The sequence below is a fragment of the Penicillium citrinum genome (genome assembly GCF_028827155.1).
Source record: "Penicillium citrinum strain IBT 23319 chromosome Unknown utg000003l:1.0-4596430.0:1.0-4598250.0, whole genome shotgun sequence".
Lineage (NCBI taxonomy): Eukaryota > Fungi > Ascomycota > Eurotiomycetes > Eurotiales > Aspergillaceae > Penicillium > Penicillium citrinum.
In genome coordinates this window covers 1,004,680-1,027,192 of record NW_026622688.1, presented here as the reverse complement: position 1 = coordinate 1,027,192, position 22,513 = coordinate 1,004,680, and the positions used below count along the sequence as shown (strand labels likewise).

Genomic DNA, 22,513 nt, shown 5'->3' with positions numbered 1-22,513 from the left:
CTGGTCGCAGGGAAACGGGTGGGTGCGCTGTCATTCCTTTCGAGGATAAATTTTGCGCGCGGTCGCACAATATAAGCAGACTAGAAAAAAGGATAGATTTCTACCTCTGTATCCTTGCTACTTGTATCTACAATGTAAGAAAACCGTTCGAATTGGGGGCGGCTAACATCGCAAACCCGTCGGATTCCACAAAAGCGAAAAAGGAGTGCTCGTTTTGTATTAGCAATCGTATGATGTCTACTTCTGCTTGTAGCTCAAGATACACTAGGATCCTTGAATGACCACATTCGATTAAATCACAAGTAATATCAAAGCATATACTAGGTCTCATATCACACTTACTTCCAAAATAGCACTTTTGTAATAGTCGAGACAAGTGACTCCGAAGAATCCGTAGGAATATCATAGTCCATCAGATGGGAAACAGCCAATTGTGCTGCCCGAAGTTCGTAGCCTAAATCCACGCAAGCTCGCCGCGGAATCTCAACAAAATGTCCGACAAGCGCGATATTTGCGAAGGTTGGGGGATTCACCCGTGGTCGGTTATTTGGTGCGCGGGTTAGTTGGAGCGCACTCATGCGAGGCATTACACGAGGAACGACGAGGACGGTCCGTGTCGTAAATGTCCCGTAAGCAAGATCCAGATGCCCGAATAATTCAGTGAGGATTTCCGCGCCTGAACAATTCACCATCTGTTTCTTAACATAATTCCCAGTACGTTCAGGATAGAGTGTGGTGCCCCATAGGACCCGAACATATCGTGGTTGGGTTGAGAAGACCGGCTGTGCTGGAATACATAGCCTGATACCCCAGTGACTGTCTTTGAAAATAATAAACGCTCCTGCCTCCGACGTACACCGCGACTGCATTTTGACCGTTTCGAAAAATCCCGGCTCCTCAGTGGTTATCGTAAATGACCCCAAAATTGACTGGGACTGATGTGTGCAAAAGCTATAAGGATCACCAAAATCACGACTTTGGCTTTGAAGGGCCAACCACGTTGACCAATTCTGATCTAACATATCGGCTGCCCTGATTGACTCTAATAGTGCTGGTGTATAATGAGTACCTACCGCCGAGCCTGAAACTGTAGATCCTAAATTTGCAATGACAATGTCATTACTTCCAAGCCGTTGGTAAAATTCGAGTCCATCCGTTGTAAGATACAATCCGGTAATAAATCTTTGGTTGGAGCTGCAATCTATCTCGAAGTCTTTTACTTCCACCCCAAATCGAAGGTCGGCATTGCAATCCCGAAGGTAGAAATAAATTGGCAGGTAGATGGACTCGTACTGATAGTATCCCGTTATATCGACACAATTCAGGATATTCAAATTATGGAAAGAAGACAGGAATTGCCGTACAGCACGTCTAAACTCTGCGGCACAATGCCATTGTTGAAAACCAAACCTGGTCAGACAGACGAGATTGTATTAGCAATAGCGGAGCACCAGGAGGTTCAATACTTACTGCGTCGACCAAACCAGCCAAAAACAGCTGTCAAAAAAGCCCACTGGTAAGACGTCGCGTATTTGTCTTCCTAGCAGATATTTCTCCCGTTTTAGGAGGAAACGTACTAAACTTGCACGGCATTTGTAGCTTAAGCTCAATGATTCGACGGGCATGTGCTCCATGGTGCCGCCTTTTCGTGCTAGGAAACAGGTGCGGTCATTTCCCTGGGATGGTCGTCGGCTGGACTCTGTCAGTTGAATCTCATCAAGAAAGGACTTCCCTTGTAGTTCCACTGATGGGATCATAGCCAACAATGCTTTCATTGACGAGTCCACGGGGACAGGCAGACATCCGGCAAATTGGTCATATCCTGATGAGGAGTGGCCGTGGTTGTGAAGATTTTCTTTCATCGAGGGATTTTTGTCCAGAATGTGTACCTTGGACGGCGGGACTTTCGCGTCATTGATAAGATAGAGTGCGGACGCTAGCGATGCAGTTCCGGTCCCGATGACCCACGCCTCGGTATTCTCCGGACACCGGCCGTTTTTCCGACGTGTTCCCATGACGATACAATAAATGTGGAGAAGAAATCCAAGTATCAGAGAAAGGAGAATCACTTGCTGATAGTTTGATGGTATAAATTTGTAGATGAGGAAGCGCTTCTACTAAGTCAATAAAATTCTTTTCAACGACGGGGCGGCGTTTCTAATGACGTAGAAATGAGGTAGGACATGCCAATTGTTTGGTGGCATTCAACGGACGCCTTGCCGTCATCTTTTTTTATTTTCAATGGAACCGATATCAAGCCATCCCCCCACAGTTAATCTGCTGGGTGTTCGACCAGGGATTTTGCTGGAAAGCATACATCCAGCAGACCATCAAACCTTCAGCAAAAAAAAAAAAAAGTTAAAAATAAATGAATACATAAAGTGTTGTCCAGAAAGAATTGGAGCCCTTTCTGGCGAAAGAAGAACCATACAACTAGTGTAGTGGGGTGTATCGGCTTGCCCACCAGTATATGGATTATATAAGGAAATTGGCCTAATTTGGAAGGAGGCTTATATAAATTCATTTAGATAGCATCTTTTATAATATTCTATTAGTTACACAAGTTCCAATATATTTATGAGAATGGTACCAGATAGCTCTAATTGGGGCATCGTTTACCCTCATCCTTTTGCCCCAGTCGACCTGCACATACCGGCCATGCTGCATCGAGCATCCTATACCGTTTTATTAGGTACAAAGCAGCCGGTGGTCAGTGGTTTTTTGATGATGGGGAGATATTACTCAATTCCTCCAATAATTACAAGCTCGGAGGTATTCTCTGCGTTGGCTGGTCATGTCCAAGTGGAGCCATAATTCAGAACCCCACTTGAGCTCCATTGATCGCTAGGGCTGCGTGCCAAACTGTGGGTCGCAATCATGTTGATAAGATCGTCAGATACGAAGGATAGAAAAAACGAGTAACTCATCGCGCCAATAAATATTGTCTTCGCTCTAAAGTCTTGACCAGCAAATACTTACTGAGCAACATGGCTGCACACTGGTATCATATCAGTCAGTTGGACTGGAATGCGGCGTACATAGTATTACTGTTCACGCAGGCCGACTATAACACTACTCATCCGGAACACACCCTAGAAACTCAGTGCTGACAAACAAAAGCAAGTCTATGTCGAGTATTTCCGTACCGTATTTTTGAAGGCTTTGCGGTCTACAGGAGTTGTTAGAGCAATACAATAACGAACGGACAATCGCAATTTTGTACATAAAAATCAGGGTCAAATTGCCGAGTGTGAGAATTATATTGAGTTTCAGTGAAACTTTTATTAGATCAAGAATAAAGTGAAAATTGAATTACTTTCACAAAATATGCCAACCAAAAGATGTGTCGGATAGTTGTATACAGAACAGAAATGTAATCTGGATGAAGTAATTATTCTCTATTGCTATCTCGAACATATTATAAGAGTTGAAAATCTAAATCTCAATGTGCGTTGAACTATTTCTTCCCAATAACCCTTGAGGCCATCCAGGTTTGGTATACTGGTTGTTAGAAGAAAAAAAAATTAAAAACAATTGTTGTTCAGAGCCAGGATTCTATTTAGTGGACGGATTCGGCATGTCCGAAATATGCGGCCATGTCCGGAACAAATCTTCCAGATAATCAATAGAAACCATCATAAGTCCAATGACTGTTTCAAATAGAGATTTGTCAGAAATACTGGGATACGACAATGAGGGGACAAATATTTTAGTTCTGCCAAAAGATTGAGAAAGTTTCTCGCTCTCTTCGGTTGTCAAACTGGTTTCCAATTTGGGAAAATTATCACTTTTTTTTTCTTTTATACTGAGAAGATTTCTTATAAGAGTTTTGACAATAGATTTAAACTGAGAATCGGAAGACTATATATTCTGAAAGATTTTGAGCTGTTCTTTGATCTATAGTTTTATATTAAGTAAAGAAAATATTGCAAATTATTGTTCTGTATTTACAGAGATATTTTTGGCGATCTTTCTCCGCCATTTTATGATCCTCAGACTGTTTCGTTTCGAATTGCGGATAAACAACAAAATTTTCTCCAATGGAATTGTCACGGGATCCCTGACAACGGATCTGAAGGATGATACGGTGAAGCCATAGAGCTTACCTCTTTCGGTGAAGCTACTGATCTTCACGCTTCGAACCCGATTCGACACCGCTTCTTCCTCGAAGAAAGCACGTGAGGAAAAGGTTGAATGACTTCGCTCGTATTATCCCGATTGCTTGAAGATTCTTCAAGAATCAGTCTCTCTGTATATTCTACTAAGTGATTAGATTGATCTCCTGTTCTTCTTCTTCCATTATCCTCTCACCTAGTCAACAAGTGCTAGCTTGTACCTTAGTACCGTTACAGGAATGACGAGTCAACTTCCAGGTAAACAGGTTCTATCACTGGATTTTCTTTTTGTCTGTAGATGAAGTGAAAATATTGTGATATAGATTCTCAATCATCCGGTGATCATTTTTGATACTGTTGTTAATACCGGCTATCATTGCTGTTTTAGATTTATAGCACCGCTGAATTGAAGATCTGAATAGTTCTGAAGGAATTATAGTACTGCGCAAAAACAGTAGCGATATTATCTAAAATTTCTTTGATACCGATTAATCAGAATGAAATTTGGCTTTTTGATACAAAACATGAATTCCGATGTTATTGTAAGGATGGCCAATTCCCAAGGTCTAGATCTATTTTTCAGCCATGACCATTCTGTATCCAAATAATGATAGAGCTATTACAAATCCTTGACTGGTACAAGAATATGTAGAAAACGGCAATTAGCGGCCATCTACTAGCTATGAACGAATTACTAAACAATTATATCGGTTTTGTAGTATCCACTAACTACACCCTTTTTATCGTAGATATCACCGTGTTCCATGTTCCTGAAGAGATCTGTAAATCCGTTGTTCTGCACTAACGTGTCAGACCAGAAAGAATGTTTATCAATTTATTGTATGAGACGCCATCAAAGCTACCTCTAATGCGTGATACTTACATATATTCTACTTCAGCTCCTGTTTTGGAACCGTCACTGAAAATTTACATTGGCTAGAGGACTTGTTATTGAAGCTATTTTGTTTAGAATTGTAATGGTTACTAAGTTGTCAGGCTAGGGACCTGTGACTAGGCAAAGATATCGGATGGTAGGGATCAGGTAGGATGGATTTATATATAGGCTGATTTTTGAAGAGCTCAAGAATTCTGAACATGTGAGATCTTATATATATTAGGGTTCGGGTGGACCTCTATATGCAGGTGATTCGAAAGGGTTTAGACTTCGGACCGATATCGAGTGCTTGGGGTGTTGTATACTTCAAACCCCGTGACAAGTCTTTTCACGACCCTATGAGATCTGAAACACCTAATATTAAGCGGTCCATGATACAGATATACACCAGCATGTCACTTTCGTGGCGCTTCTTTGGCAAAGTATAATCAGTAAGGTACGAGCCAAACTGTAAGCTATGGAAATTACTGATAATGAAATACATTAAATAACATGAGCTTTTCAGAGAACATCTTTCATTTGTCATACCGGCTCTCGAGCATATCCATGCGTAGATTGCGGCACAGTTTTGGATTTGGTCTGCGGTCTTGAAATGAAGACCAAAACCGCAGCGGTTTTGGTTAGATTTTCGGTTAACTGTGGTTTTTGCGGTTACTGCCGCAGTACAATATTTCGACCGGCAGAATTTATTTTTGTTCTACATTTGGTATTCTGGCTAGCAATAATATTAAGAGTACAATATTCTGATGCAGTATTTCAAATCAATACGGTTGTTGATATTTAATAATGTAATTTATATTTTGAAGTATGTTCTTGGGGATGGCCGGCCGGTTTGGATAGCCGGTTCGGTTGTGATTTAAGTTATCTTGATTTTATAGTGTCTGATTGTGTCACGCAAGTGTTGCTGTACTAAAGTTGAAATGGTTCTATTTCCGATATTTCAAGAGCCTAGTAGAAATATGACCTTTTGTAGATACAGAAGATATGTCATAATCATAGCTGTTTGAAGACAATGCCTTGAGTTTCTGAACTAAACCCGTGTGAAGAAGTACATATACGCCGTCTTTCTCATGCTCTCAATGTCCTCGACCTGAACAACCTTCTCATCGTTGAAAAGAACCCAGGAAAGAGTATCCTGTCCAGGAAGCGCTTTGCGAACGAAAGCAACGTAATGTCTAAAATGCGTCAACTTCTGAGATCTGATTATACCGAGTGTAAGTTAGTGGGACTCACCCTGCATGCACCGATGTGCCTTTGTGACAAACAATTGACCGGAGTTGATAAAAAGCTGGCAAGCTGTCGTAACCGGGAGTGCCATGCTGTTCAATAACTTCGCCCTGCTCCTCCAATCCATCGTCAGGATGGGTAAAGACCCAGTCTACCGCTCGAGTGACATCGCCATCGGTTGCAGCCAGAGCTTTCCGGGCTCTAGCAGGGTCGATACCCATCTCCCCTAATTGTGCCACTTTGCCCTCATCTTGTGTGCCCCCAGCGTTGTCGGTCGAACTTTCTAGGACCAAAGGCTCGTCGATATCAGGGTCTTCCATATGTGCGAATAACCAGTTCATGGCAGCGTCTGGGTCTGCATTGCCAGTAGCATGAAGGGCCTTCTCGCATCTAGGGGCGGGGAATCCCATACTCATGAGCTGTTCCATAATGCTTGGATTGGCAGCAAATGTGACTGTTTCCTCAACTTCAGGGAGGAGCTCCTCAGTTTCATTGTATCCTTTGCTCAGATAGCGTCCAAAGTCGATTGGGGCGTCATCTACAATGACAGGAATATCAAGTTTGGTAGGGACCCAGTTAACTAGCTCAAAGCGACGAGCGTTGACGGCTAGTTCGCGAGGCAATGTTTTGAAAGAGGCCTTCTTGGAAAAACCTTTGTCACTATTGCAGCCAGGGCAGGTAAGCTCAACTGCTTCTTCTGAAGTGAAAATGTCCAGGCATTCCGCCAAGGTTACCGGTTCAAACTGGTCCTTGTTAGTCTCTAGACGACGCGCCGGCACCGCCACAGAGATGTTATCCTGCTCATCAACCTTGTAGCGGACCTTTTTGCAGCTAAGACACTGGAGCCGTTGCTCCACCAGAAATCGGAAGTCTTGAACTGGATTCACTTTATCCTCCGGCTGTTTCGATAAGCTGATTGATTTGAACACATGAAGTAAGAATTCAAAGGCATCTTGTTGCCTCATTGTGGCAAACTCTTCATGACCTTGTCCAACCAAGTATTTGAACATAGCTGGAGATAATCCTTTTTGGTGGGCAATTTCGGAGGCATCGGCAGACGCAGCAAGGCGAGGATCAGGCTTAGAATACCGACCGGAAAGAAGACCATCTGCCAACTTCCGCATTTGTGTCTCAAGGTCTTGTGCTGGGGTGTCGGTGAATGGAGGCTCGCTCGCAGGGTAATAATATCGCTCTTGAAATCCTTGAGTGGCGAAGATACACTGTAGGATACTTGACAGATAGCAACTGTTTCCAAGGTTGGATAAACCTGTAAATCCAGGGCCAAAGACTGGAGGCAGCTCACGTCCATCTTCACTTGTCATAGAAAATTCCCATTTCAAGTTGTGTTCGACTTGCATCTCCATCAAACTTTTCTCAGTTTTTTCACGCCCGGCCAGATAGATTCCCCAATGTGCGAGGTGTGCAGCGAGTTCCGGATCCGTGCGCTCCTCATTACACTTATAACAATAAATATCGGCAGATCCCTCGGCGGTGATAGAACCAAGTTTAACAGCAGCGGAATGAGATACAGCATCCGCATGAGCAAGAGCATGTGAATTTCCCTTGCTCCCGCCAAACTGGCTTCGTCCACAGCTGACGTTTCCACACTCTAGACAAAGCCAGAGATTCTCCTTCAAATCACATGCTGAACACTGGCTTGAGTCTATATCCGAAGTTAGCCTTGTCATCATCTGCATCGACCTAGTCGCTGGCTACCTTTGCCGTCCTTCCCCTCGTTCTCTTGTTGAACCATGCATAGGGTATGCTCGCAAGGAACAAATTCCTGCTCCCATGCCTTCACCTCCTCTTTTTTGGAAAATGTCATCGCGTTCATAATACCGTCAATCACCGTTGGGAGGTTTCCATATGTTTTGTCCACGTTCTCTACCGCACACGCATAGCATATCACAGATGTAACAACATCGTATCGATCTTCCTCTGTTTCGGCCGCAATTGCGAGTTTGGATATCTTGGGCGGGGGTTCGTCACGCTAAATGTCGCTTGGATTAGGACCAAGAACAATTCCGTCATTTGCAAGGAACAAATATATACCTGGATCCGTTTTGGGGTTCTCTTGATGTTCAAAGCCAGCGAATGACCAAAGCGCTGATAATGCAATCTTGCATGGTCCCTGTCCCCAACACAGCCACCATTGAAACACTGTAGGCACACGTTAAGGCCTAGCTCGTCATCCTGCAAACCCGAATTCGTTAGATATATTTGCGAACCATGTCAACCAGCCTTTTAACTTACAATAGAATCAAAACACTGGGTGCAATCCTCTCGATACACAGACTGGAAGGGTCCGGGGGGACCAAGGTCTATATGATATTTCGTTAGCAAGCCACGGAATATTACGACTTGCAATTCTCACCAACCTGGAGCTTCCGCATGGACGCAAGCCATCTTTGATGATGTTTGGTGGGGTTTGATGGCGATTCCTCCCGAGACTTGAGCAATAACGAAAGAGAAAATAAGGCAGAAATAGGAAAAAAGAAGAAATGAAACAAAAAAAGGAAGGCGTGCCTCGAGGAAATTCGAGAAAAAGACAGGCAAAAAGGGCAGGCACTCGTCGACGTCAAAGCAAGGCAGGAGCTATCCACCGTGGGGCAAACCAGATTACCTAATCGCGGCGGGGCAGGTGCCTGAGGCTTAAACCGGCGGCTCACGTAAACCACTCTACGCGTTAAAATCAACGCGTCGCGGCTCTTCATCATCCACATCTCTCTGGTTCGGTGCTTGACTTTTCGCCGCCATTTCCAACATCTTCAATTGCCAGTATTTTTTGAAAAGAAAAAAGAAAGATGGCCGCTGACGCTGCATCTCAAGTGACAGTCGGGGCTCTTGGGTACGTTCTAAATGTCATTTGAAGACCTTTTAAGAAATAAGGGCGAGTCTTCGACTAAGAGCTAATGTGTCTTTGATATAGTGCCATTTTCGACGACACCAAACCCCAGGTCCATGAGCCTATTGTACAATGTGTGCAGATCAAGCCTCTGCCTCCTCAACCCGGCCACCAAGAGCGCTATCGGGCTGTTTTCAGTGACATTGCCAACTATGTTCAGACGATGCTTGCCAGCCGTATGCTGAAGCCAACCCAATGCATTGATCTATACATATGCTAACTGCTATAGAAGAAGCCAACCATGTGGTTACAGACGGTTCCCTCCGAAAGGGATGTTTTGTCCGGTTGAAATCCTTCCAAGCCAACTCGGTTAAGGGTAAAAAGTGAGTGTGCTTGCGTAATCTTTTTAATGTGGCTTCATACTGATATCTAATCAGGATCCTGATAATTCTCGATCTGGAAGTCTTAAAGGAGCTAGGAGAAGCAGAGAAGATCGGAGAGCCGAAGCCGTTGGAGGTCAAGGCCGAGGAAGACGAAAAGCCCCAGCCGACCACGATGTCGAGTAACGGCTTCTATGGCTCAAAGCCCGCCGCACAGCCCCAACAGCAAAATCGTCCGCAGCCCATACGAGGACCCGCAGCTTCTGCGCATGCTTCCATTCATCCTATTGAGGCTATATCTCCCTACAATAACAAATGGACAATCAAAGCCCGCTGCACAAGCAAGTCCAACATCAAAACATGGCATAATAAGAACGGCGAAGGAAAACTTTTCAGTGTAAACTTGCTGGATGATAGCGGCGAGATCCGCGCAACTGGATTTAATGATCAGTGCGATGTGCTTTACGATCTTTTCCAGGAAGGTAATGTGTACTACATTTCGAGTCCTTGTCGAGTACAGATGGCCAAGAAACAGTTCACAAATCTGAACAACGACTATGAACTTACCTTTGAGCGGGATACTGTTGTCGAGAAGGTAAGTTGACATGCGCCCTAAATCCCCTTGACTATTTGCTTATGCCGGCTTATAGGCGGAGGACCAAAGCGATGTGCCCCAAATTCGCTTCAACTTCACCTCTGTTGGAGATTTACAGACCGTGGAGAAGGACACAACTACAGATGTGATCGGTATCTTGAAAGAAGTTGGTGAATCATCCCAAATCATTTCAAAGGGAACGGGCAAGCCCTATGACAAGCGAGAGCTTACACTTGTCGACAATACTGGCTTCTCTGTGCGGTTGACTATCTGGGGTGCTACCGCGAACAATTTCAACGTGCCTCCAGAGTCTGTTGTTGCTTTCAAGGGAGTTAAGGTCTCTGATTTCGGTGGCCGTAGTCTCAGCTTGCTGAGCTCTGGCACAATGACCGTCGATCCGGACATTGGAGAAGCCCACCGACTGAAGGGATGGTATGATGCTCAGGGTCGAACCGAATCTTTCACATCGCATGCATCTCTTTCTGGTGCTACCAACTCGAACATGAAGCCTGATCGATTCAAAACAGTTGCTCAGGTTACCGAGGAGCAACTTGGAATGTCTGAACAGCCTGATTACTTCTCTTTGAAAGCAACTGTTGTTTTCATCAAACAGGATGCTACTTGGTGCTATCCGGCTTGTCTGTCTGAACGATGCAACAAAAAGGTGACTGAGTTGGATCCTGGTCAATGGCGCTGTGAGATGTGCGACAAATCCCACCCCAAACCCGAATACCGTTACATCATGCCGATCAGTGTGAGCGATCACACTGGTCAACTTTGGCTTAGCTGCTTCGATGAAACTGGACGGTTGATTATGGGGATGTCGGCAGATGATTTGATGCAGCTTCACGAGGATGACCCCGTCGCATTCGGGGAGGTGTTCCAGGAGGCCAACTGTCGCACCTGGAATTTCCGCTGCCGTGCCAAGATAGACACATACGGAGAACAACAGAGGTATGCTCCTGAGAATTCTTTAATATACAGGCCAGAGAGACGTGCTAACACCGTTTAGGGTCCGGTACCAAGTATCATCAGCTTCACCTGTCAACTATTCCGAGGAAGCCTCTCGTCTAGCCGAAATCATCAGCTCGTACAATATCTCTTAGACAAGGCTAAAAGTCAAAACAATTGTTGAATATCCGAAACGTTTTGTGCTCTCAATTACTTTGTCGTTCAGACCGTGATGTCAACAACGGCTTTATGCAGTACTGTTATACTATGAATTAGTGTGATATCGCCAATACAAGTATTTTTCTGAAGGAGTTTCCATTGATGAGATCATTATGTACTTCATTTCTCGACAGCTTTTCAATAACGTCAAATTATTCAGATACATAATATGTACTTTTGTAACTATACGTAGTACACTAACGATTCCGAGGATTTCCCCACGTCGGGCGGACTGACTGCGCACCTCCGGCGGTGACACCGGAAAGATGCGGCAATATTTTGAAAAATTCCCAAAATTTCCACGGGACGATTTGACGAGAAATCATTGACAATTCTAATTTCGACCCCGTTGTTGAAATTAATCGCCATGGGTAAACGGAGTTACGAGTCTACGGACCTGAAGCCTCAGAAGAAGTCCAAGTCCGACAAGCCCCCCCCAAGGACAAGAAAGAGAAGAAAGAGAAGAAGAATAAGACTGTTTCGGAGCAGGACAATGGCACCGAGTCCACTGAGAAGACCACTTACACTGAGGCATCTGCGCTGAGCGCGCTGCCTCAATCTGAGATCGATACTTATCTCAGTGAGAAGGTGATCAAGTTTACAGACCCTTCTGCCGATGCACCAGCTCTGCGCCCGTTGATTTCCTTCGACTACCTGCCCCCAAGTGACAGCGACCTGTACGCCCCGCTGAAGTCGTTCCCAGCACCCACACCCATTCAAGCAGCTACTTGGCCGTTGCTATTTGCTGGCCGCGATGTCATCGGTATTGCCGAGACAGGTAGTGGAAAGACCTTGGCCTTCGGTCTGCCTTGTCTCCGGAAACTGACAGAGTCCAAGAAAAGCCAGAAAGCTTATCACCCGACTGCCGTCATAATTTCTCCAACACGTGAGCTGGCAATGCAAATCTACGATCAGCTTATCAAGTTTGCTGAAGTGGCCAAGGCCGGAGTGACATGTATCTATGGTGGTGTAAGGAAAGACGAGCAGCGAGAGGCTCTCAAGACCGCGGCGGTTGTAGTCGCTACCCCCGGTCGTCTGAAGGACTTGCAAAATGATGGATCAGTCAACCTTGGCAAAGTCAAGTATCTTGTACTCGATGAGGCTGATCGTATGCTGGATAAGGGGTTTGAGCAGGATATCAAGGATATCATTCAACCTATGCCCGTGTCAAGGAGACAAACCGTCATGTTCACCGCAACATGGCCCCGTTCCGTCCGTGACTTGGCGTCTACTTTCATGAGCTCTCCAGTGACCGTCACTATTGGCGGAGATCCTTCAGCAGATCCCCGTGCCAATACCAGGATCAAGCAGGAAGTTGAGGTGTTGGACGGACGGGAGAAGGAGAATCGACTCATTCAGCTTCTCAACCGATCACAGAAGGGTAAGAACCCTGAGAAGGTCCTTGTATTCTGCTTGTACAAGAAAGAAGCTATGCGCGTGGAGCGAACCATCAGCTACAAGGGATTCAAGGTTGCTGGAATCCACGGAGATCTGAACCAGTCGGACCGTTTCCGCAATCTTGAGGCTTTCAAATCTGGAGCTGCTACTGTCCTTGTTGCAACCGATGTTGCAGCCCGTGGTCTTGATATTCCTGCCGTTAAGTTGGTGATCAACGTCACGTTCCCTCTCACCGTCGAGGACTACGTGCATCGCATTGGACGAACCGGACGTGCTGGTGCCGAGGGCCATGCTATCACCCTCTTTACTGAACAAGACAAGGCTCTTGCTGGCGGGTGAGTTTTTCTCTTTCTCTTTTGTCTCTTCGATCTTTGTTGTTTGGTCCACACAGACAACACATTATGCTAACTTTACTAGATTGGTCAACGTTCTGAAGGCAGCCAACCAACATGTGCCGGAAGACCTGATGAAATTCGGCACTACCGTGAAGAAGAAGCAGCACGATGCCTATGGTGCATTTTTCAAGGATGTTGACACAGACAAAAAGGCCACCAAGATTACTTTCGATGATTAAAGTTGTTTCCAAAAAAGCATTGACTATTCGGATTTGGGTCCCTTGGCGCGGGAGGATGCGATTTGACGAACCACCGCCAATTGTTGCATGATATATTGTCTTTCCACATAGAGCCTAATGATAGTTTCAAGTTAGACCAGATCAAAACGAAGGCGGATTTCTTTTCTCTTTTTCTTTCTTCATGCCGAGAAAATCCTGTTCACTCTTCCATGACTTACATCAAAAGCGCGTAAACTCCACTAAATGCAATTGCCAGAATGACATTCTTTTGCAAGGTTGGCATCATCTGACTTGCCGCAGTAGCTACAGCAGTAAGTGCGTAAGAAGTAGGTGCGATGCAGACTTCGGCCGTGGAAAGCCCATCTCCATTTTTAACGAGAAAGGATCGAATGAATCGATAACTCCAAAGTGTGCGGACCGCCATATTGACGATATTTGCCAGGACAAGACCATATGCACCGAGAGACCATACCTCGAGAAAGAAATACGCAGCCAATGCATAACAAGCGGAAAAAGCGCCCATCCAAACTGTCTGAACCCGAATTTCTCGTGGATCGGCGGCAGAAGATACAAACGCCTCAGTGATTCCGTTGAAAGCGAGAAATGGAATATAATAGCAATACAGTGATAATAGATCGCTCACTTTGGGCGAGGCCCATCGACTACCCCCGATAATGGTGAGTGCGGTGGGAACAATGACAGGTCCAATTGGCAATATCAGAACCGAGAGAATTTGATAGGCCTTGAGGATATTGACCAACTGGGTCTTTGCAGATTGAAGTTGGACAATCGTTCGCTTTGTCGGGTCATCATGGCTCAGTAGCGAAGAAAAAAGGTTCCTACTACTTTCCTCTAGTGGTTGAAAGATGATTCGTGCAATCAACCCGCCATAATTAGATGCCAGGGAATATATCCCCTGGTCGTCTAAGCTAGACATGGCAGCCAGCATCATTGAGTCCCCTTGAGTAAGGAGATGCTTGACGAGTGATTGGAAAAAGACAGTTGCGGCCAGATAGGACAATCGACGGGAGAATCGGCCTAAGATGTACTCCGAATCATTACTGAGACGGTCAATTTCTGAATGCTTTTTTTTTCTTTCTTTGTCGCCAGGCTAAAGGAACGGGGAAAATACCTTGAGTATATCCGTCTTGGGAGGAATGAGAAGCCCTTCGAAACGGATTTCCGCAGTAACGACATGTAATATCCGCACACAAGAGTGATAGAATAAGCCAAGTGGCCAAGCGCAAAGGGCAAAGGGCCGACGTCTTGGCCTCTCCTCGAGGCGTAGAAAAAGGTAGAACATGTCACAAAACTCTTAAGAAAAGCCGCCGGCATTTCGACTGCAGCTCGTTTCTCGTACCACATGTTCTGCTGGACAACCGCAAAGTATGGCTCAGTTGTCAATTCAATGAGCGATGCGATCCCAGTCACAGTGACACTCGTACTGAAGAATGAAGTTGACAGTGCTTTGTCCGGAGCAAAATGCTTGTAAAACCATGTCAAGCCAGTCGTGAATAACAACCCAAGGATCATGCTCAAATAAGACACATTAATCACTGATTGAGAGGCAAGCGAATGTTTTCTATCCTCGGTGTTTCGACTGCGATTGCTGCTGGTGATGGGTACCAAAGGCTGTCGCTGAATGGCCATCCGGATACTTTCCCGAGAGAAGTAAAGAATTGTCACTTGATAGAGCTCAAGCTGAGCAGCTATACCTAGCACAACAGGTGACAATGACCGCAGTATCAGTTGATTGGAGGCAAAGGTCATTATCCTCGATGCCAATTGGATCAAGATGAGAAAAGTAGTGCCAGTGGCGGACGACCGAAACACATTACGATTTCCATCGCCATTGCCATTACCATCTTCTTGGTTAATTGGGGCCTCCTCAGTGCGCGCCATCTTGAAAGGAGAGAAGGTTGACGCGTGTCCCAAAGAGGAATTGTAGATGCCTCGGCCAACCCGCTGACCGCTTCCCCACGCTTACGTAGGCATCGTTTCTTATATTTAAACGTGGAAGATTTTGTATAGTTCGTCGGGGAAAATATTCTAAAAGAAGAATATGCTCTTTGTTGATCTACGAGTATACAATGAATACATGATGTCGCCGGCGACAGCGCACGAGTTTAATGTTTCTTAGTTCGTATGCATGCGCCTAGTGAGAACAATGGTGCTGCTCCTGTTCGAAAGACTTTGAAACAACCCCAAGTTCAAATCAATTGCTGGCCCGGCCTCCTTGAATGGAAATGAGGAGACGAAGAAAGAAAAAGGGCCTAGAAAGGAGGAAGATAGAACGGATAGCCGCCGTTCTTGGTCTTGAAAACACTGAGGAGCAGACTGTACGTAACGAACAGCACACCACCCCAAATGAAGACAGCAAGCTGCTGCCCATTGACATCTTGCATGCGTGGAACCTTCAACGCAAGTGCGATAGTGGCAAAGGAGAGAACAGCATCTATGAGATATTAGAACGAGAGCCAAGAGAAGAGACTGCTAAGAGGGTATGACTTACATATCGCTGCAATGATTTGAGTTTCCATACCAAATTGGTTTTGGAATCCCCCGGCAAAATAGCTGATGCCACCATGGCCATCGCCTGCAACGTACGGAACCTTGCGGATATGGTTGAACATCTGTCCGCTGGTGAACAAAAGGATGGCAATCAGGCTGACGGCAGCCCAGAGGCTTCGGTTCTGCACAATAGGTAGAATATAGGGCGAAAGAACAGTGAACAATGTGATAGCGCCCATCAAGATTGTAATGGCAGAAATGAGACGCATATAGTTGAAGGGTCGAACCAAAGGAGGCTTAGGGCCCTCGGGCAAGTGACGGCCGATCCAAGCATAAAGCTGCTCAGCGCCGATTGGACTAGAGAGAAGAATATGAATAAGCGACGAGGCTCGAAAATAACCGGGGAGGTTGCCAAAACTCACCTAGTGAAGTCGTATCTCACGGGCTCGGCGTCCAACTTGGCGTACGGTCCAATGGTGGGAGGGAACAGAAGAAGCACAGGTGCGGTTTGAAGCATGAGCTGTTGGTGCAGCCGACGCAATTAGCTTCCAATGTTCATTATATAACTAAGGCCGAAGTATTGGGGGCTTACCTTCTGGAAAACAGCCTTGCCATCGTTGAAATCCAAAGTTCCAAAGGCAACCTTCAACCCGTCAAGCTTAGATCCCTTATTCCAGCTTCGAGCCATAAGATCCCATTCGGGATCAAACTCCCGACACATCACACAACCAAAACGGGCATCCAATGCGGTCAAGAGAACAACAGCATAGTAATCTCGAGGAGCCTGGGTCAATTCCACAAATGAGGAACTATCCAAGTCAACGGGCCCAGAGCGAGCAAGAGCTTCATATTTCTCCCATCGGTCTGGCGAGCTTTGTGCGGCGAGCACGCCGGAAACAAGAGAGAAACACCAAAAAAGAGAAGTCCAGAGCTTCATGATGGCATGACAAGAAGTTGATCTAGTCTTGGTCAAATGTGAAGGACAAGAAAGAACCACCTAGAGGTGCAAGGTGGCCCCTTACGTAAGGCTTCTCCCCGCCGAAAAAGCGGAGCCGCGCGCGCGTCTTTGAGCTTCCCCGATTTGCGCATGTTCTCCTCTCGAGTTGAACGACATACAAAGACTGTGAATCATTATGGCAGCTACAATAGAAGCGCAATTGTCAGAAGTATGTCATATGTTACAAATCTATCACGTCCTGGGAAAGAGAAAATGCATGCTAACTGTTACCAGTGCGAGCTGTCCATCCAAACAACACGTTTGGAGAAAGAGTATGAAAGAGTACTCGCGGATTCCAGTCGCCTGTTAGATAATGAACGAGATCGCGTGAGACGGATGGAGTATCTACTTCTTCAATTTGAGCGAGATGCGCTTCGAACACAATTGGATCAAGCCCACGAACAATTGCTTGAGTCGACACAGACGGAACGCGGAGCTCGTATGCAGTTAGAAGAAGCTTTTCAAGAGATCGAACACCTTGACGCTTCTTTGCGCACGTCTTATAGCGAGATCAATAAACTGAGAGTGAGTATTTGCCCCGATAGGTGACTATAAGGTGCCGGCCGAAGAAGGATTCTCTAAACCAGTGGATAGGACGAACTCTCAAGCTTGAACGATACCTCTACCGATTATAGTGACCTCCTAGCAGAGAAACAGCGCTTGTCCCGAAACCTCACCAATCTACAAACAGAACTCGACCGATTACGAAACCAAGATGGTTCCTACCAGGCCTTAATTTCAGAGAAACACAATTTGGAAAGACAGCTGAATTCATTGGAAGTCCAGCTTGAGCAAGAGCAGAATGCTCATGAACGTACACGAGTGAAAGGCTCGCAGCAAGCTGTAGAAATCGACAAACTCTCCGCGCGAATTGAAACATTGGAAAGCGAGCTTGCTAGAGAATTACGAGCGAAGCAGCAATCCGACCATGATACCCGACAACAGAACCAGGAATGGGAGAGCCAGAGATCAGTTCTTGAAGGGAAGATCGAGACATTGAAGAAACAATTGCGAAATGCCAAGGACAAGCTTCAAGAGGCCCGGCAAGAACTACAACAGCGGCGTACTGATCCGAGGATTGAAACCGAGACATCTGAATCACGGATCAAGACAGTGCCGCTTCAAGGTCCTGGTCCTGGATCAGATCGCCAAAGTGGTGTGACGATTGCGACTCCCGGGGCTGTTCGATTTCACGAGAAGCTTGACCGGAAATCAGCATTGCCTGGGGATAAGTCGGTATTTTCGATAACGCCATTTCTCAATCGTACCAGAGATGTCGGAGACTCCCCAATGAGCTCCGATATAGAGGAGCAAGAAGTGAGAAAGACCAAGAATGATGCTAAATCAGTACCTCGCAAGACCAGTCTCGCCGAGGAGCATGATTCGTCAGAGAAACACGATGTCCCTACTCGGGCACTTCAGTCCAAAGCAACCAAGGGGAAATCAACGACGCTAGAAGAGAAACCGGCCGCAAAAGCCACTTCTAAGCCCACTTCTAAGGCCGCCTCCAAGATATCTCTTGAAGAAGACGAAGATCAAGAACCCGCCGTGGACCAGGGTCAAGCCAAGATCAAACGACGTAAACTTGGTGCTCAACGGGAACGATCTTTATTCGAAGAGGAAGAGGAGGAAGAAAGAGAACTTGAACTTAGAAAGCCAGGACGCAAATTAGGTCTTGGAGCTGGACGAAGTTCGATCCTTGCGACTTCACAGCTCCCTGGAGCTGGTCGAGGCTTTGGTGCATTTTCACCTCTCAAGCGAGATCGGAAACGATTTTAATTAGATAATTTCGACGATCAATTTTAATACTCAACTTGGACAAGCTTTTCCTCGTAAATACCAAATATGACTACGTAGTAATAAAATCTAGTTAGATATATAGATTACCCTAACAATGTCGATATCCACTTCCAACTCGGCCGCATTTTGCCGGCAGAACCTCAGTTTCTCCCCATCAGATTTCCTTTTCCCCCTTTCATAGCCGCGAGATGTTTTCTCTATTCGCATTTCGACCTCAGGGGTTTTGCAAGTTCAATTTTTTGGGACAAGTCAGATGGTCATCGTCGAAACGGTGGCAAGCCCGTCAGCACAAGGATCAATTCACCAGAGAAGCAGCTGTACAAGGTCTCAAGAGTAGAGCTGCTTTCAAGCTACTTCAGGTAATTTTAGCTTGAAAAAGCTGTCGCAACTCCCTTGCTTATACTGATACTAACACGTCAACTCAGATTGATGAAAAATACCGGATTTTTAAGCGCGGGCAGACCGTTGTCGATCTAGTGAGAACTTACTCTCTATGACGAAATGTGCGACAGATAGCTCACAGTTGATTAGGGGTATGCGCCAGGTTCATGGTCACAGGTAAGCTCACCTCAAGGACGCTTCAAACACTTTAACATCACCTAATGATTAAATAGGTAGCTGTGAACCGCACTCAACCTCATGGCCGAGTTGTCGGAGTCGATATCATTCCCGCTCAACCCCCAAAAGGTGTCTCTACGATCCAAGGCAATTTCCTCTCCCCAGAAATTCAAGAATACATCACGGAATTTCTGCGCGATCCGAATAGAGGCAGACCACGACCGACCGAAGCACTTGATGAGGAGAGCACTAGTACCTTAGAAACGGAACGAGACGGGATTTCAGAATCGAAGGAATCAGCCATTCAAAGGACGGTAGATGTGGTTCTCAGTGATATGTCCGCACCCTGGCATCAAACAACTGGTTTTTGGAAACGAAGTCTAAGTAATCCTTACAACAGGATGATGAATACAAGCGGTAATGCTTTTCGAGATCATGCCGGAAGCATGGTAATATAAAACTCCCTCTCCTACCTATGGCTATGTTGACTTGAAGCGTTCTTGAGAGCTAATATTTGGGGTATAGGATTTATGCAATGCTGCTTTGAGCTTCAGTTCGAATGTTCTTAAAGCTGGTGGGCATTTTGTTTGTAAATTCTACCAAGGAGTTGAAGATAAAGAGCTAGAAGGTCAACTCAAGGCTCTATTTCATAAAGTCCATCGGCTTAAGCCTGAATCATCACGCAGTGTAGGCTGTTGACCCTTTGCTATTCCATCTGTTAAAATGATTGGCTTAATGGCTTATACTTTCCAGGAATCCAAGGAATCTTTCTTCGTTGGATTGAACCGCAAGTTATGATGAATATATGGTATTCAATCTTCAGCAATTTTTTGCATTTATCGTCAAAATGGACTTGGCCTAGATCATTTCGATTTCTTCGTTATCAGAAGCCTCGTCCCATTCGACATCGGCAAGAGCTGCCTCTGCCTTCTCTTGAACCTAGATTCGATTTTAGAATCCGGAGAGGGTGATCATGTCTACTCTCGATGAGGGATAACTTACCTCCTTGAGTCCACTCAGCTCCTCGACATAACCAGGCTCATTGAGAGCTCTACGCACGAATTCCCATCCTTCGTCTTCATATGCTTTCGTGATTCTTTCAGAGCATGCACTACAACATACATAACTTTTTCCTGTCACAGAGATATTCTCAAACGTCGAGAGGAATCCTCGGATCTGGTGAGGTACAAGTCCTAGGGGGTGATCCCCTCGATCATCTTCCCGGCTCAAGGGTGCTGGTGCTGTGGCCCTTTGTGGATGTTGAAGAAGTGAAACAAGCAATTCAACCAAGAGCGCGGAAGCTATAGCTGCCACTCCTGGACGAGTCACGGTACATTGTTGATCGAGGGTTTGATCCTTGATTGACTATGTGGATGTTAGCCTTTTGCTGCGCAAGATGAAAGAAGCGAAGGGAGGTTTTGATTTACATTTGCTGGTGCCATAACATCATTGCAAAAATAGCAACCAAGGTCCGCTGGAGCATCTTTGGTTGCTGACACGCCGTGACGCATCACTACGAACGAATCGAATCCCAATGCCGCATTCATTACTATTTTACCTGCTGCCTTTCCCATCACCGTTGGAAGCCAGCGGGATTCTCTCGTATCCATCAGGAGAAAAACAGCATCGTGTTCATCTATAAGTTTTCGAAGGGTCTCGAAGTCTGCACGTGTTGCATTTGCATCCATGATCGGATGGCCTGCCATGGGAACCGATAGTTGATAGCCAGTGGTTTCGACTCCGGGGTATATCTCAGTAAGAGCTTGTGACGCGCGGTGAGCTTTTGGAGCTCCGCCATTCAGACAGTCTTCGAAGTTGAAGAGGGGCTGTCGTACGGGATTAGAGAAGGAGACGTTGCCTTGATCCACAAACGTGATCTTTTTAACACCCCAGCCCTATAATATCTCAAATTGTCAGAAGACTGTCGTGTTGTGTAAATAGCTTGTACATGAATATGGGACCAGACAGACCAATAAATTGCGGGCAACATAGCTCCCAAGGGTACCTGCACCGAGAAGCAGACATTTAGTATTCTTGATGTCTTCCAGATTAAGATTAGGACTAATTCGCCATTTCATGAGCTTGAGATTCAAATCAACTGATTGGTCGGCTAGTCTGAATACGAATCTGTCAGCATATTATCTCAAACCATTGGCTATCTTGGAGAGTGTCTAACCTGGTAGGGTCCATATATTCCGTCAAACTCACGGTCCTTCCGGACAACTTTCCAGCTGGATTGCGCTCCCACCCCGTAACTTTGGGCATTTGGGCTTGAGGTTGTTTTCCGCTTGTTTCAGATTTTGATTGTAGCGTAAAAACCATACTGCGACCCTGATCGCGTTTTGACTGGGTGTCACGATACCGGAGAATTTGCACCTTGTTGAGGCCCCAGCGTTGCCGGACAAGAACCAGTAAATTTCGAAGCATCCATCCAGGTGCCTTTTCATAGTTGGAGGGATCTGCAAAACAGATATATCTGTTTTCAAGAGCGACACCATTAAAGAATCCATTCTCATATTCCGATAACGCCGCTATCCGCCAGGTAGTAGATTCTTGTCCCTTTTCTTGATGAGCCAGGAAAAAGCCCCGTTGACGGTCATCTGTGCCATAACTCCATGTTTGGACCGCATCAACAAGAGAGTTACTGTCGTTCGGAGAAAGATAGTCACCCTGAAGGGTATTGTTGTCTTCGCTTTGTTCGGTATTGGATTGAGAGCTGGCTGATTGTGCAGGGATCCATGGCGGATCAGAATGAATGGCAGGGAAAGCGAACCAGTAAGAGAATTTGTACTTCTTCAGGTCCGCGAATGATAGAATGATAAAGGAAGAAAGCAAAGAAGGACATGAATAGATCGTGCCATCATTAATAGCGTCCCAAATCTATGGCGTAGTATATTATTAGTTTACCAAAAAGAACCTGGAACGACATATTGTCTCCCCGAATAGAATAATCTTTACCGTTCTGCCACTTTGAATAATCATTTGTGGCTTATCCATGTTTCGATATTCCTCGATGGTGTTCACATTCTTAATCATACCTTCGGCTCGATAGTAGCCAGCCGGTGCTCTATTAATCTGATCAGTGATGATGGTCATCTTTCCCCTCGCAAGAATCCAGCCTACTCTTGACAAGCAAGGGAGTTTCCATGGATCTGTATCCGACATGAAGCATTATCGGAATCTGTGGATCGGATCTCATAGAGACCCAGGACAGGACGAGCGTAGTCATCCAGTTTGTCATGGTTGATTTTGTGAGATGCCAGTGCCGTATAAAACGGCAACTCAATATCCGAAGCAAAAGGGGCGTACTGCATCTTGCAGATCCGCAGTATTTGTAAACATAAAATAGAATAAAAAAAGGTACTCTTCTTGTTCGTAGATGCAGATGCAATGTAAATATATGAGGGGGTGAAGTGGGGAAAAAGTTGATGTAATCGCGCGAACCACT

General features: G+C 45.6%; 9 protein-coding genes across 9 annotated transcripts; 4 read left to right on the top strand and 5 right to left on the bottom strand.

The window, feature by feature from the left end:
• Positions 1-338: 338 nt before the first annotated feature.
• Positions 339-2,015, bottom strand: N7469_003649 (oleate hydratase; the record flags this gene model as incomplete). Its single annotated transcript, XM_056642569.1, has 2 exons — positions 339-1,410; positions 1,471-2,015. The coding sequence occupies 2 exons, from the start codon at positions 2,013-2,015 to the stop codon at positions 339-341; spliced, it is 1,617 nt and encodes a 538-aa protein (XP_056501981.1).
• Positions 2,016-6,040: 4,025 nt separating this feature from the next.
• N7469_003648 (ubiquitin-specific protease UBP14) lies at positions 6,041-8,643 on the bottom strand (the record flags this gene model as incomplete). The annotated part of the gene is made up of 6 exons (XM_056642568.1): positions 6,041-6,185; positions 6,244-7,900; positions 7,954-8,227; positions 8,290-8,430; positions 8,491-8,558; positions 8,616-8,643. 6 exons carry the CDS (start codon positions 8,641-8,643, stop codon positions 6,041-6,043), a joined length of 2,313 nt encoding a protein of 770 aa, XP_056501980.1.
• A 398-nt stretch (positions 8,644-9,041) lies between these two features.
• N7469_003647 (replication factor A subunit protein RFA1) lies at positions 9,042-11,163 on the top strand (the record flags this gene model as incomplete). The annotated part of the gene is made up of 6 exons (XM_056642567.1): positions 9,042-9,085; positions 9,167-9,318; positions 9,372-9,465; positions 9,520-10,057; positions 10,113-11,011; positions 11,070-11,163. 6 exons carry the CDS (start codon positions 9,042-9,044, stop codon positions 11,161-11,163), a joined length of 1,821 nt encoding a protein of 606 aa, XP_056501979.1.
• A 431-nt stretch (positions 11,164-11,594) lies between these two features.
• dbp3 (RNA-dependent ATPase DBP3) lies at positions 11,595-13,199 on the top strand (the record flags this gene model as incomplete). Its single annotated transcript, XM_056642566.1, has 3 exons — positions 11,595-11,607; positions 11,658-12,960; positions 13,043-13,199. 3 exons carry the CDS (start codon positions 11,595-11,597, stop codon positions 13,197-13,199), a joined length of 1,473 nt encoding a protein of 490 aa, XP_056501978.1.
• Positions 13,200-13,222: 23 nt separating this feature from the next.
• N7469_003645 (oligosaccharide translocation protein RFT1) lies at positions 13,223-15,101 on the bottom strand (the record flags this gene model as incomplete). Its single annotated transcript, XM_056642565.1, has 3 exons — positions 13,223-13,313; positions 13,418-14,260; positions 14,332-15,101. The coding sequence occupies 3 exons, from the start codon at positions 15,099-15,101 to the stop codon at positions 13,223-13,225; spliced, it is 1,704 nt and encodes a 567-aa protein (XP_056501977.1).
• Positions 15,102-15,472: 371 nt separating this feature from the next.
• Positions 15,473-16,647, bottom strand: N7469_003644 (OST3/OST6 family protein; the record flags this gene model as incomplete). The annotated part of the gene is made up of 4 exons (XM_056642564.1): positions 15,473-15,654; positions 15,712-16,067; positions 16,133-16,230; positions 16,303-16,647. The coding sequence occupies 4 exons, from the start codon at positions 16,645-16,647 to the stop codon at positions 15,473-15,475; spliced, it is 981 nt and encodes a 326-aa protein (XP_056501976.1).
• Positions 16,648-16,843: 196 nt separating this feature from the next.
• Positions 16,844-18,486, top strand: N7469_003643 (uncharacterized protein; the record flags this gene model as incomplete). The annotated part of the gene is made up of 3 exons (XM_056642563.1): positions 16,844-16,876; positions 16,942-17,232; positions 17,302-18,486. The coding sequence occupies 3 exons, from the start codon at positions 16,844-16,846 to the stop codon at positions 18,484-18,486; spliced, it is 1,509 nt and encodes a 502-aa protein (XP_056501975.1).
• Positions 18,487-18,695: 209 nt separating this feature from the next.
• N7469_003642 (RlmE family RNA methyltransferase) lies at positions 18,696-19,764 on the top strand (the record flags this gene model as incomplete). The annotated part of the gene is made up of 5 exons (XM_056642562.1): positions 18,696-18,866; positions 18,933-18,983; positions 19,039-19,065; positions 19,122-19,514; positions 19,591-19,764. The coding sequence occupies 5 exons, from the start codon at positions 18,696-18,698 to the stop codon at positions 19,762-19,764; spliced, it is 816 nt and encodes a 271-aa protein (XP_056501974.1).
• A 159-nt stretch (positions 19,765-19,923) lies between these two features.
• On the bottom strand, positions 19,924-22,379 carry N7469_003641 (putative autophagy ubiquitin-activating enzyme ApgG; the record flags this gene model as incomplete). The annotated part of the gene is made up of 7 exons (XM_056642561.1): positions 19,924-20,004; positions 20,068-20,430; positions 20,493-20,960; positions 21,036-21,180; positions 21,242-21,945; positions 22,024-22,132; positions 22,189-22,379. 7 exons carry the CDS (start codon positions 22,377-22,379, stop codon positions 19,924-19,926), a joined length of 2,061 nt encoding a protein of 686 aa, XP_056501973.1.
• Between the last annotated feature and the right edge of the window lie 134 nt (positions 22,380-22,513).